This window comes from Etheostoma cragini, chromosome 3 (genome assembly GCF_013103735.1).
Source record: "Etheostoma cragini isolate CJK2018 chromosome 3, CSU_Ecrag_1.0, whole genome shotgun sequence".
NCBI lineage: Eukaryota > Metazoa > Chordata > Actinopteri > Perciformes > Percidae > Etheostoma > Etheostoma cragini.
The window spans coordinates 19,127,894-19,143,399 of NC_048409.1; the positions used below are offsets into that span (position 1 = coordinate 19,127,894).

General features: G+C 40.4%; 1 protein-coding gene across 5 annotated transcripts in view; it reads left to right on the forward strand.

Annotated features, from left to right (window-relative positions):
* Nucleotides 1–320: 320 nt before the first annotated feature.
* Nucleotides 321–15,506, forward strand: part of dscamb (Down syndrome cell adhesion molecule b) — a 117,093-nt gene continuing 101,907 nt past the window's right edge. For 2 of the 5 annotated variants that reach the window (XM_034867087.1, XM_034867089.1), the window contains exon 1: nt 477–1,287. In XM_034867087.1, coding sequence (XP_034722978.1) covers nt 1,245–1,287 — 43 coding nt within the window. In that variant the 5' untranslated portion in view covers nt 477–1,244. Of the gene's footprint in view, nt 1,288–15,506 lie in introns of all 5 variants that reach the window. The other 3 variants (XM_034867091.1, XM_034867088.1, XM_034867090.1) reach the window with 3 other exon arrangements.

Here is a 15,506-nt window from a genome sequence, read left to right on the forward strand (position 1 = left end):
TGTGTGTGTGTGCGTGCACGCGCGCTCCTTTGGGGTGGGGGATGCTTTAGTTTAACCCTGTATTTTCTGCTACCACTGACAGAATTTTCTTTGTTCTAGTCGCACAATTGTTAAACAACTTCAATCATTTTTAAAGTCTGACTTAAATCAAACAGAAAAGCCTCATTCATGCACTTAAATGAACATAAAGCAAGCGTCATTGGATGTCCTTGATTTCCATTCCTTCGGGGAACTCTCCTCTGTTCTTATCCGTAGGAGAAATATCCTATTGGTTTAATTTGAGCCAGATCTGGTGTGTAGTGCGCTAGACTGACTGCACCTGCACACCAGCAGACAGCGCTTTCTGTTTGAGTCGGTTTCTCCGTGCGTAAAATGTTATCCTAGGTGCCTTGTTGCGTCAGGTGCAGCTCATTTCCTTAATGCAAATGTCCCACTCACTGTGTGCTCTCACACTCTCACCTCCAGTAGTACCTTGCCCTCAGGACCGACCGGTAACCGCCTCTGCTCCTTTAAGGCAATGAGGAATTAAAGCGTCTGCAGGGGCAGGGAGAGGGTTATTCTCTGTAATGCTCAGAGTCAGTGTGGTGCGATTAGAGAGCGGCAGCGGGGAAGATGCGCTTGCTCGCCTCTTGCTGGACGCTCAGAGGCGATGAAGATGATCTGACTTTGGAGTCTCTGAAAAAAACTGCTTTTCGTTCTTATTCTACCACCCTCTTCCCCATGTTTTCTTCTTTACTCTTTTAGTTATTTTCATTTTGTAAAATTTAAATGTCCTTCCCTCTAAGAATGATCCGTCAGTCAGTCTTATATTTAGGAAATCGGAGCTTTTTAAAAAAAGATTTAGTTTAGCCTTTTGTTTTTGCATTCATTTTTGTTTCAGGATCCGGTCGTATACCCGACTCTGAAACAGCATCACACACACCTGGGCTTCACCCCATTCAGCATCCTTTTGAATAACAGGGAGAAGCAGCAAGACGCGGAGCAGAGGAGGAGAGTCTGAGCACAGCTCTCCCAAGACAAACACAGGCGCATTCATGTTCCAAGCGCAAAGACAGGTCTCAGAAAAACATCAGTGTAACGAAAAAGTAGGAAGGAGATATTAAAAGTAGAGACTTGGAACGGTTTGCGTAAAGACAGTGGCAAATGTTTAACCTTACCCCAAGCGCACAGAAGAGAAACCCAGGGAGGCACCGGTCGGTGGAAGAAGAGAAAGCATAGCTTGGGGGGATTGAACGGAGCAGGGCATGTGGATATTGGCTTTTATCTTTTTCCAGAGCATCTTGAATGGTAAGTTTCACCGGCTCATCTTTTTTCCTTTTTTTTATTAGTGCTTATTACCTATTGCAGAAGGCAAATCACCAGCAGACAGCTAAGTAACTGGAGAGGGAGGATGGAGGTCACCTGTGACCCACATGAAATGGATTTTATATGGTTGTCAAAAGGCTGACACCCTTGATAGAGGGAGAGAGACGGGCGAGGCTTGAATTGCGTTTTAAATCCTTCAAGCTCTCCCACAAACCATTAGACACAGCTCTGGCCTTCAGATATACATCCTGAGCCAGATGAAATAAAACGGGTAAATGATGTTTGTTGTGGGCTGGAATTCAATTACTTGGTTTGACTTTATTAATTGGATGTGATTTTATAGGTTCAAGTTTAGATTGTTTTTAATTTGCATCCAGTTGATGTGATTTTGTTTCTGTGCCTGTTTTGATGCCTATATGATACTTATTCTGTCACAACCTTTCTCCACTGTGGCCCTTAGTAATAAGTGACGTATTGGATATAACGGACATTTAGTTTAACCCCTTCCCCCTCCCCCACAGTGAACATATTCTTCAAGTTTAAAGTGGCCTAAATGAATAAAATGCATTAAAATGTTGATTTATACACATATTCCAGAATCACTAATCCATATTTTCATTCGATGTAAAATATTGAATTTGTTTATGGCTGTGTCAGAATATTTCCAACATCTCTACTTTCAATTTTGTCACCAATATGAACACAGCTTTATGTCATTTACCTTTACAATTAGCACAATTAGTACAAATTGTTCATGTTAGTAATAAAAAAAGTGTAATGTTGTTGATAAGACACATTTCAAAGAGGTCACAATTTTTACACAAGCTCACAAACAAAAAAAAGTAAAATACATTTTCCATTCAAATAGCCGAAAGTCTCATTCTCCATTCAATTACTGTATTCAAACAACCAGATTTGGTTGTGCGTTTTGTCGGTGTTTTCTCGCACACATGTGTTTGCGTGAGTGCATCTGTCATTGCACACATACGTGCAACTGACACCATGCAGGCATATTTGTCTGCTCAAATAGTATATCTATAATAAACAGCAGAAAATTGATACAGTTTATCACATTCACTTATTGGCCAGAGCCCCTTCTACAGGGAGGGATTATGGCTGACTGGGTGTGTACGAAAACAGGGGAAGAAAAAAAAGGGGGAGTCGAAGAAGGAGAGGGAGAAAGAAAGAAAATGGAAACATGTCTTTGAGAAAACACATCAGAGTGACAAGATAGGGATTGTATATGCATTAAAACTAAATCAAGCCCGCGGTTGGCTGAATTTGTATTAAAGGGTCAAGAAAATCTGAATTCACAAAGCAAAAATTTGGGGATTTACGGGTATAAATTCATTTAACCACATCGAGAGGCTGTTATATGATATGCCGTGTCCACAAAATGCGTTTTCCCTTCTGGCTGGGATGATAAAATAAGGCTTTGAAATGGATTTTTGTTTCTGTGTCGTCGCTTGTTTAGTGCCGAGGCAACCCTCAGTCGGTGCCGTTTATTGACACTGACTCCATATAAAATGGTATCTCCCTCAGCTCAGCTTGCGCTGAAACTCATAAAGGAACAATAAGGAATCCTCATTAATCATAATCATCTGACTCTGACATTAGATCAACTGCCATGCAAGATTGTGTCTGTTTATTGCATAAGGGATTATTGAGGAGGCCTGTGGCAAACAACTGATAGGGATTAAGCAGCAAGACGGCGTTGAGTCCAGACATTACACTTTTTGTGTTCGTCATTCGCGCCGCAATCATGGAATTTTTTATCACTTGCTTTTGCCTTGTCATTTGATTTCGTTTCTCCATCCCTGTACAGGAGCATAGCTATACGACTTTGTCCTCTGCCTGTTGGATGTTTTGTTGATTAGCATGAAAATGTGGTGTATGTCGGCTGAGCAGGCGTTGTCAGAATGAATGAATGACCTTGTAGATAGAAACCAGCACAGCGATTGGATTCCAGGCAATTCTTGCTGTTTCAGAGTTAGGCCTATCACATGCTCGCTGGCCTGTCTCTATGGTAACCTCCTAATGGGTGTCAGGGACTGCATCCGAAAGCGTTCACTTATTCACTCTATATAGGGGTAGAAAACTATATGGTGTTTTGTTGTCTAGTGGCAAAATCAAATAACATCAAACCCTATTCTGATCATTCAGAATCTATGCTGGTTGTTGGTAAGTGTCTGGTGCTTGTTCACTACTTAGTGCCTAGTATGGTGGGATCATTTTTGTCCACTTAGTATGTTCTAAGACAAATTGGACACCACTACAAAATAGCAGACGTAGGAAATAGTGGACTATATAGGGGGGATTTTGGACATGGAATTGGGAGTCTGGCTCTTGTCAAAAGCTGAGTTGACCCAGACGTACTTCATTAAGAGCTAATCACATCCTGTTACATCATTATGTCCATCCATAGGTGATAAGTGGCCAAATGGCTTTTCCACATTACATTGTGGCGATTTCGCTGTACTTACGTTATCTTACTGAATTTAGCAACCAATTGAAAAATAAATTACAGTAGATACATACCTACACAATATTTACAAAATGTTGCAGTGTTAACATTGCGTTCATCATGGAAATCATTGCAAGTTACATCAAAAGGAAGCCAACCCCAGATTAATTCAACATTTAATTTAAAAATGTTAAATCTGACACGTTAAACAGCCAACGGGGACTTTTATTTCTTGTATTCCATGAAAAAAATCATGTTTTTGCTATTTCCTGTGCCTATCAAAGTAGAATCTATAAATTCAGTCATCGGTACAGGAGAGAAAACATATTAAATATATCTCCCTGAAAGCTTCCTCTAGGCAAAACCCCAGCAAGCTAAACTGGCTTATTTAAATTCTCATTGCAAAGATATAACGAGTCACTCCCCATGAAGACTGCAATGATTTGTAGACATACACACAGGTTAACCTGATGCTCGGGACTTAAAAGGGCTTATCTCGTACATCTTCAATAAAGGGAACATTTACGCAGAGGTCAGGGGATCATGCAATCAAATTTTAATCTCAATTAGCTGTGACATTTCTTGGGGTAAAGGCAGATCCACTTTGAAATAAGGAAGCTGTTCCAAAGCATCTAGCCCAGTGTAGCTTACAGTATAGTAAATAGCTGCCAACATCAGTTAGCCTGCCAATTTCACATGACCCTACATTATTAGCAACCTAAAACACTGGATGAAAATGCTACAGGGACTGGGGTGGATAGATAGATTGAACTTGGCTGCGAGTTGAATTGGGGAACCGGATTTTTGCATGGCAATAAATCTACATGAAGGCAATGAAGGCAGAGCACTGATGAGAGCCCCATTTGTTGGAGCTGTGAGGTGATTCTCAATCCTGTGTAAAGATGTCCGAAGATCAGCGGCCTCCCAGTGCGGCCAAAGTGGTCGTTTACAGGCCCGTAAGGCAATGAAGTGAAACCTGACCAAACGTACGCTGCACTCACAGCCATTAGTCTGTTTACTAATTATCAATTAGGGTTTGGTTGCAGAAGCTGTATAACAGCTCATGAAATTAAATTACCCTTTGAAAACACGTAGCGTACAGTCAAGTGATAGATCATCCTGTGCAGTCTTACTCTGATATGAATATCTAATAGGCTAAATTAAGTCTATAAACCCACTTAACTCTTTCTCACTTGTGTGAGTTATAAGAGGGTTTGGTGGGTTACATTTTGAACTCAGTGTGTGATTCCAGTTGAAAGGTCTGCTAATGTTGGGTAATGGATACCCTGATGTGTGATCATAATAGTTATCCCCTAGTTTATACATCCCAGCTGTATAATGAGGGCTACTCTACTGTACTGTACGTCCTCGAGCCTGTCTAGCTCTCTAATTAGGAACAAGCTTTGGCGACTTGTCTGTGTGTGTGAGCGTGTGTGTGTGTGTGTGTGTGTGTGTGTGTGTGTGTGTGTGTGTGTGTGTGTGTGTGTGTGTGTGTGTGTGTGTGTATGTGTGTGTGCGTGCGTGCGTGCGTGCGTGCGTGTGTGTGTGTTGTGTTCCACCCAATGTAAAATCTAATTACCGATCACACTGTGTCTGTCTGGATTCCACTGAATCAGAGGTGTAATTGCGCAAGCCCGCATGTTAATGTCTCTTGCATTAAAATGTTAACAATATCATTTAGCATCTGCAGGGAAGAGCAGAACAGCCCTCAGCACCCAGATGTAGGTGTTTGATCATGCGTGAAAAGTGAGGCTGTACATGTAGTACATCTGGCAGGGGTTTCCCTCTCCTACAGGGTTCTCGGTAGAGAGGATGTTTTTAATTCACTCAGCACCTGTCAAAGTGACATGTTATATTATTGTGCTGCACTGCACAGGTACTGTAGCCGAGGAACCGGTGTTAAAGCTATACTTTACAGTTTTAAACAGTTTATGTCAAGAAAGAGGCACTTCTGCTCTCCTATGCAAGCGTGATTTTATCTTGATTTAGTTTCAAGATTTTAGGAAGAAGAGTGTAGAAGTTTAGAATGTGCCTAACCAAGGGATGAGAGATCTTGAGCTACGACTTTCTGCATAAAAATCTCCCAACTCTTTCCTTGTCTCCATGTTATGTCAAGATGGTGCTGATCTATGTGGTCAGGATAGCTTGTTTAGTAGAACGGGCGCACAAATATAGAGGTTTACTCCTCAGCACAGTGGCCGCAGATTTGACTCCGACCTGCGGCCCTTTGCTGCATGTCATCCCCCTTTCATGTCTTCATCTGTCCTGTGAAAACAAAGGCCTAAAAATGCCCCTAAATAACAATCTTTAAAAAAAAGATGGTGCTGATCCATTTCATAATTGTAGTATAACAGTTCATACAGTACTGCTTCTTGTTTTGTTCTAACTGTAACAATATCAAGATTGTGGCCAACGAAATGAGGTCTGTATTGACAATACACAATTACAAAGCTTCAGCATATTATCAATACATACTGTATTGTCAGTAACACAAATCTTCAACTGAGACAATGTGTACATCCAGAGATATTAAAGGCATAGCTACCACTATATGAACGGTATGGCAAAATCTAAGCCTGAAAACCCAGAGCCAAATCCGAGAGGTTAAGAATCTGGCATCAAGTAATGAAAGTGGCCCATCTCGAGGGGCCTCAACAAGCATGCATATGAAAATCTCATTGCACACAATTGGATAACACTACAACCAAGCACAACAACACCCGAGGTGACGTATCCAGAGCTTAGCTAACAGGGGAGCTAACTGGTAGATCAAACTGGCCCACCTATATCAGATACACCAATGTGATTGGTGCAGCTCGGCTACAAGGGTATAGTTAATGAGCAGCATTACTCGATGCCAGAGTAACTCGCTGAGCAAGTTCAAACTGTGCTATCGCGAGAACTCTGAATTTCCAGTATAACAAAATCTATGATGGTTGACAAATATATATCGCTTCATGGTATATTTTGTCACAACAACCCGGGTTGAATTTGTCATCTTAAAAAGAGGCAAACAGCTTTAAAATGTGTCAACAGAGCTCCAAAGAGGCCAAATCATCAGAGTCCTACCTGCCAGTGAAGTAACCAAAAGGAATATGATAAGGATAAGGATATGACATACACGAAATATAGGGGGTTATAAATACCTAAATTATTAGGACAGTCCTTCGTGGCATTGCTTGGAGTGGTGATAGATTTACTTCAAAGTTCAAGTCATTTAATATGTTTTGTATAGCTGCAGAATAAGACAATCTTTTAAATATGCGGCATTAGAAACGTATTCCCACTCAACAGGAGGAAACATTGTTAATTAACATCTCTGCCAATCATTCACTCACAACGTGCCTTAGGTTTTCCAACAACACACACTCATAATAAGTAAATTGTGATTACAGGTATGTTCACAGCATTTGGTTAGAGTAACAGAAAGATTAAGGTCTTGGTTAAATATTGATAAGTCAATAGTGACTTAAAGGAGACATAACATGAAAACTCACTTTTTTAGCGCACATACATTTGAGTATATGGAGTGCCTATCAACCCACAAACTGTGAAACAAGACAACCCAGACAGTTGTTTTTGTGGGCTGCCTGGATCCAAAAACATGGGATTCAACAAGCAATTTCAATTTGTCTCCCCTTCCTATGTCACATGCAGGCTTATTAACCCCCCCTCCATTTTAATGTCTCCATCCATGGCTTGAGAACTACCTTTGGAAAAGGTAGCCAATCAGAGCCGAGTGGGCTTTTTGGAAAAGGGACTTAAAGAGACAGGCACTAGTCTGACAATAAAAAATGTTTTTTGAACATTAAAGCATATAAACATGTTCTACTAGAAACCCAAAATACCAGTGTGAACCTGAAAATGAACATGGATGCGACAAGCTTTGCCCAACATTAACCAAATGGAGGTTGTACTTGCACACAAGACTCTGTAGTCCATGCAATGTACCCTCTGCTACACAGGACTGCACACTAGGCCCCAGTCCCTGTGTTGAGCTCTCCGCCAGAGCTTTTTTTCATTGTGGAAGACAAGTGGCGGAGGAGTGAGGAGTTTGCTATCCATCACCCACCAAGACAAACATTCACGCTGGACCTCATAAATACTGCATCTTAATCCAGTCCTCCACATACCAGGGCCAGGCTTTGAACTCGACACATTCCGAGGCCCAAGGCTGAATTGATCCCTGCGACTCCAACCTGGGCATGATACATGTGCCTGATGTATTGGGACTCACTAACATGTCGACCGCTCTGTCTTTTTCTCTTTCTTCCTCTCATATTTCATAGACTTCTCTTATATATGGCGACCTTAAACAAAAATCACACAGCATGTCTCTTTGACTTATCTGCAGTTTCCCTACCATTGCATCTTAGCTGGATTTCAAATCCACATCTCAACCAGATTATTCAACAGGAAATATTTCACCATGTTTCTGATGCTCTCCAGTCCAAATATTAAAGTAGGCTAAGGGATAACAGAGGAGGCAAAGCTGGAAATAAAGAGTGACAGTAAGACAAATGGGTCCAGCTTGGTTTCTCGACACTGCTCTTTATTTTTAAACCTGGCACAGATGCTAAGATTTAAGACCAAGTTTGTGGTGGTTATTTTTAGCCGGCCATTTTTAAAGCACTGTCATTTTGTTGGAGTTGAGGTAAGGTGTGTGAGAGTGTGTGCATATGTGTGTAAAGTGGTTGCTTTATTGTGTATTTGCAGGTGTCTACGTGCAAGTACCTATAGATATGTGGGGAAGTGCAGGTTTTACAGAGTGTGTGTTCTTGTGTGCATACGTACTTGCCTGTTCGGCATTTAATTGGGTGGGTTAGGGTGTGACATGGAGTGGAGCCACAGGAGTCTGATTTATGTCCTTCTAGCCACTCATCGATCCCCCAGCTCGGTGTGAGACTGAGTGCATTGTCAATAATCTTAGCACTTTGTGGTATTCCTAGAATTCCCAGACCTCTTCTGCTCAGACCACGTTGTGATGCTGCAGTAAGCCATCTTGCCCAAGATCAAATAAGCGGGCGCAGGGCCTGGCAGCAGTGCATTTGATTGAAGGGTAGCCTAGCAGTGAATAGATCATTTTGCAGTGCTGCGCTGTTGAAGGAAATTGGATGTATTGTTCGTACAAAGGAAGGTAATTTGGACAGAGTCCCGCATGGGTCCCTGGAAGCATGTAGCTGTTTACATGTTGCTAAGTGTCCCCGTAGACTGTTGCCAGGATGAGGTCCATTATGTGTCACTCTGTGTCTCTCGATCCAGACCATCCATCCCCACAAGTGATTATGGTAATTAGTGTTTGATCAGATGATTAAATTTAAACTCAATTCATTCAAAGTACTAAATGCTCAGAATACATTTGTGTCTGCTCAGCTGCCTGGCTTCATACAGGTCCCCCGGTGTCCTAGCCACTGGGGAAGAGGATGACTGGAGAGGTGAGGAGGAGGAGAGGGAAGAAATTGTACAAAAATACCTTTTTATTCAAGTAGTGGCACCTACAGAAGGAGGGTTCTAATAAAGCAAGCTGGGTGGCTGAGGGAGTGTGTGTGTGTGTGTGTGTGTTTGGTGGGAGTGGGGGGGGGGGGGGGGGGGGGCGTGCTGTGGTCCCTTAAGTGTTGAATAAACATGCTTGGTTTAGGGAAATGGCTGCGATAAATGTTTAATATGATAAGTCCATAAAGACGGTCAAATGAGTCTGAAGTATTAAAATGAGCATGGCACGCAGCAGCAGCAGCTTTAAAGGAGGAGGAGGAGGTGGGGGGGGGCTGATAATGGCAAGCAGAGCTAACAGGATGAGAGCAGCCAGCTGCTGTGACATCAACATTAACACACTCCACCAGCTGCTGGTCACAGACGTCTTCTGGACAAAACAGGGATGGCAGTATATCTTCAAAGGGTTGCCATGGCCATGGCGTTATTACCTGTACAACATTAGTAGTAGTACAACATATTTGTACAGCATTTTAAAAAAATTAAGTCAAAGTGCACTGGTAGCACAAATCAAACAAATGGCACATTTAAGAGAAATTACAAAAAGAAATACTGGGTACTAGAACATTTTATTTAGAATGTACAATTTATGCAACCAACCAAAGAGCAAGCTGTTATTTTAATATCAAACAGCTAATTTTACAGGGAAATGATCCTAAAGTCACAGTAATACCTAATAGTAATAATAGCAGCCCTGTTGTCAAATTATGTTCATATACACTACTCACTTGCAACAGCAAATGCCACCTAGACTATTATTTCAATCCAGCAGTTTCAATTAAGGAATCTGGCAAGTCCCTAAATGTTCACACTAAACATTTCTGTGAATATTTCCTGACAACACATTTAATTTGTTTTTACAGCAAAACAACATCTGCTTGCAGTGACTAAACACTTGGAAAGATCATTGTCTTGGTTAAGTATTGACAAAGTACAGAGTGACTGAACCACATTGAACTCAAACCCCAAGCTTGATGTCAAAATCCTGCATTTTGTAGGGCATCCTCCCAAATCATCTTGCATACAATATTCAAATTTAGCACTTCCTGTATTTATATGAAGGCTATAATCCTAGCAGCAATTACATTTCCCTCAAAGCAACCACAACAAACAAAGTCATTCTGTGGTCTGTACTCCACTATTCTATTTGCTGTAGTTTGTGGGATCTTCATTTTGTGGACTTTGGACTGTAAACATGTAGAAAAAATTCAGCACACGTTCACCAATTGAGTCACCAGTTAATAATTCAGAATATATAAGAATAGGAATATAATTGTAGGGCTTTAATTAAGTGTAAAAGTATTTTTTTGCCACCATTCCACAAAAGAATGTTGTGCCATAGCTAGCTAACAGATTCAGGTAACACAAGTGAAATAAGATCCTTCATAGCCAAATGCCGTCAGTGTCACATCATTCTCCTCAGCAGCCTCTCGTCACAGCGTGTGTACATTGAAACCTCCATAGACACATTGATACCTTAGCTGGCATGCAGGTGGACAGCAGCCATGTTAAGACACCATCAACAGCAACTCTTTTGAAGGCCCCTAACCTAAATGTTAAGTGACATAATGAGGTTGGTTGTCCAGTATGTGCCATGTCTACTTGTTTAACTGAGGTAGGGCCTCTGCGAGCAGGCATCTTTGCAACAAGAACACCGCTGCTTAATCATGTTATCAAGAGAAGCCGTGTATGCATCCATTAGATTAGTTTAGAGGGGATTCGATTATGTCCACTCAAGTCTCAGTGAGGCATGTTAAAGTGTAATAGTAAATTACAAGGACAATCTTGATGCATACAAGTTTCTGATGCGTCGGCCAAACTTGTCATTCAAAATAAACCATATGTCATAATTACATGAACTACTGCATTATTGACGCTGCCCACGGCAAAACTCAGCTTGTATCACAGCCATGACAAAAGTTTAAGAACCAGGTAACTCATTAACAGGTAGTATTTGTTGAGATGTGTTTTTGCTGCATAAATAAGCACATGAGCGCAGGACATTGTTATTAAATCTAATAAAGAAACTCCATCCATTCATTTACTACATGTTTATCAGTGGGCTATGTGATGATTCTGTATTATTGTCATTTTCTGTTAGTGGAATCATGTCATGGCAATACATTTCTGTTGCCTTATGTGGTTACTTAACCAATTAACCTTATATTCTTGATTATTCCAACTAATTTTATTGTGATGATCTTTAAGATTGTTGTGATCCCTACCATGCATACATCAGACACATTTAAGAGCTACTGCTTTTCTTTTCTGTGTTACCACCAGATGCACAAGAATAAATCTATAAAAAAATGTTTATAAATATATTCAGAAGGATTAGCATTAGCTTTCTATAAATACAGTTTTCATTCTTGTTAATTAGGTTGGGGAGAGGCAACACAACAGTGCTGCTCTCCTCAGTTCTTGGTAAAATGAGAAAATGATTTTAATTAATAGGTACGATTGCAGGTGTTGAAATCTTAAAAACTGTGTAATATTAGAAGTTCCTTCTAATTGCAAAGGCTGCTGTAGAGCAGTATGCGTTTTGGGGTCCAAGCTCATAGAAAACACACTATGACACTGAATCTAAGTGACACTTTGGATGTAATTTTTCTTTTATTTACTTTATTACAGACATGGGATTTCCTCAGGTTTCCCTATACTTTCTAGTGCGCTGGTTACATCATATAGCAATATTAGATTTGTATTGGTGGACGTTTTTATTAATCATCATCAGCAGCAGCAGAGGGAGCCGCTATAGTACAATATAATCCCTCATCAGATATTCTCTCATGCACTCATCATCAGCAGCACTAGCATAATTTAGACATCACTGTCTTTATCGCTCAGTTTAACTGAAGTGAGAAACAGTCCAGGGTCTCTGGCATCCCCTTGATGAGACAGGCAGCCACTCTGGCCCATTTAAGACGTGAAAATAGATCAGGGAGAAGGAGGCTCATCTGCTGTGGGGGCCTCGTTTCAGCATTGCCCGCCCCTCCTAGACATTAGAGGACAGATCTGTCGGTGTGGATCAGCGGCTTGCACACAGCCAACCCTTTCTACTGTCACAGCACTGCTTAATATTCATGAGAGCAAATTGGAAGACAGTCATTTAACTCCTGTGTATGGTGTGTTGCCTCTGGGCAGATCAGATCAGTGGGTATGCTTACTCATACTGGACTGCCTGGCCCCGACGGGTTGTTGAGAGAAATTAACTTTGGTAAAATAGGTTTTTAAATTATGTAATTAATTTAAATGAAAAAGACAATACCTGTAGACTATATTTCAAATCTGGGTCATGCACAGGTCAAAATGCTATTTTTTAGCTGCTGTTAACACAGCTTGATCAGATGCTTTGTATTATACCAATGCTGCTATCCACAAATCCACTGAATAGGAATAGGAATGTGTTAAGTTGAAAAATTGCTATGGCTACTGTGAGTCTTGAATGTTAGGTATGAGCCAGGTATGATCCCCACATCCCAGGCAGACTTGCCCTAAGGGCACAGAGCAGAGAGTTGCTTTAATTACCCAGGGTTCCCGCTGTCACATTGTCACTGTGAAGCACCCGGTGCCACGCTGCCATGTGTTGCTGAGTCCACCTACTGCGACGGCTATGATAACTCAGACAATTGCTCTGCTTGCTCAAAAGATGCAAGTGCCCTCTGAAATATGTGAAACTAAATCAATCCCACTGTCTCTCTGATTCTCTCTTTGCTTCTTCTTGTTTGCTCTCCGCTGTTCTCTCTTCTGTCAGAGAGAGTTCATGAAACAAGCCAGCAGCTGCATGGAAGAAAGAATATCTAACCATGGAGTGAGAGTTAATAGGTTGTCACTAGTTTCCCATGTTGTCACTAAATGCTGCAGGTACGTAAGATGGAGAAAAGCACACCAATGTGACTTTTACATGCTTTGATCAGGTGTTCTAATAGTAGTTTCCCCAAATATATGGCTGTGAATACAACATTAAAAACTGGATTTTGTGGTATTTTCTTAGTTTTTGGTGTTGTGATTCTACAAAAAGCCAGTTAGTGGATTCATCTTTACCTGCTGTTTGCTCCCATCGGCATTGATTGCACGTTTACTTAAATGAAGCGCCCCAGTGGCTCTCAAAGCACACTGTCATGGTTGGTTACACCCTGTCAACTGATCAGCTCTGTTGGATCACAGTCTTGTGATGATGCTGAACCATAGGTGTTGTTTGTCATATTTTACAGTAACTCTGTGGCAGCGCTATTACAGCTGCGTTCCAAAATCACATTTTAAATAATAAATCAGTGTAAATATTGTGAAAAACAGCTCAATAGAGTTTAAACCAGATTCTTCTTCTCAATTAATAATTAGTCTCTTAATATTTCAAAACAGACAACAAATATACTTTTTGACTTATTCTGGTCCAAATTACATAAATGAGTCTGTTTAGGCTTAAGTAATCAATCCGTTTAAAAGTTCATAAATCCCCAGCAGTTACATTATGTACTTACAGTACTGTACAATTGTAATGCAGCATTCAGTTCAGACGATGTGAAGCCTAAGAAATCTAATGCAGATCAGCACGATTGTTAAAGAGTCCTGGCATCTCCAAAAAGTCAAATATATTATTGGCCGTTGGATTATTGTAATGTCTTAAGAAACCCCAATGCAGACGTCGAAGTGCTATTAAGCAAGGCACTGCCTTTCTAGTCCACTAGTCAACCATGAACCATGAATGTGTGTTTACTGTATAAATATGTAGTAAACATGCTCACCAAAGGCTCAATGGTTAAAAGCTCAGAAGTAATACCACACTGTCCTATTCTATGTGGCTAGACATGACTAATAAATGTTTCAAATGAAAAATTAGATAAAGTTGCTCTAATCAATATTTCTGTACATAATGTGAAGGGGTCATGAACCCACAGGAAATGATCATCAGCTGCAAGTCATTATAGGTCTTTATGCATCTTGTACTTAATTGGTTTTGGTTTTCTGTCCCACGACTTTATTGTTTCGGTTCACTTTCATTGCTCTTATCAGTGTCTTTTTCAGCTGCAACAGGAAAAAACTTGTTGTACCAATGATTTACAGACAAAGTTTGCAACTAACTAGAGAACATGGTAGAGTATTTAGCAGCCGGATAGTTCCCTCAGGAGTTGGTGGAGACATAACTGAACTACAAAAATGTGTAAATAAACCACTTTTTGCTATCTTAAAAATGCTAACCTAAAAGTATACCAATCAAAAATACAACAATAAAGCCAAAAAACAAAATGGCATACATCTTAAAAAGGATAAATGGAAAAAGAAATGTAGTTACTTTTTTAACATGGCCCGGAGTCATGTGAACTCCCCACCAATGTTTATAAGGTTGGTATTTTTGCATTCTCGCTCTTCTTCTGGCCCTGAAACAGAAATATTAAAATTAAACATCTTTTTTTCCTTATTACCTTCTCCCGGAAGATATCCCATAGGAAAAGTCTTAGTCAATTATAGATGCATACAATGCATTATTGAACAGTGTCATTTATTTTAACTTTACAGTTGAGCTCATGAAAAATTATGCCAATTACTGATTTTCTCTCATGCAATGTAGTAGTCTAAGTGGTTGGGCCCTGAGGCCGTTTGTTGGGGCATGACACGGTGCTCTTTGTGAGGTCTGAGGGGTGATGTACCTGCGTCACTGGACAATTTGTGGCCGGGCTCCCGAGCTTAGTCAATTAGGAAAACGAGTAGCATAGTGATATGAACCCTTCCACCAGAGTACATTTCTTTTTTTTTTAATTAAATCAATCTCGCCAGTCTAAATTGAGTTGCTCTCATGTACTTTTCATATGTGAAATAGAAGAATATCGAAACTGCCATGACATAAATCCTAATCCAATTTCTCCGATGCTTGCACAGAATAGAGGCTTTCTAAGCAACCACACACTTCTTTGATCTACTTCTCTCCAGCCCCTGCTATTGTGGCACTGTAACGTTCAAAGTATTAATTAACTAAGTACCCACATTGTATTTGCAGAAAACTTTGATGTGTACCAGTTGTGTCTGTCACATTTTTTTAATGAAGAAAATGTTATTTTGTTTTTTAATGTGCACATTTTTTTGCTAAACAGTCTTTGTCTTCACTTTCTTATCAGAATCCCTACCATATAATCATACAATATAATCAAAGCAGGATCTCAGACAGTTTGGCTGACATATTACAATCCTAATACATAAGCCAAATTTACAAAGAGTCTTTGGTATAATCAGCAGAACATTTCATGTCTTA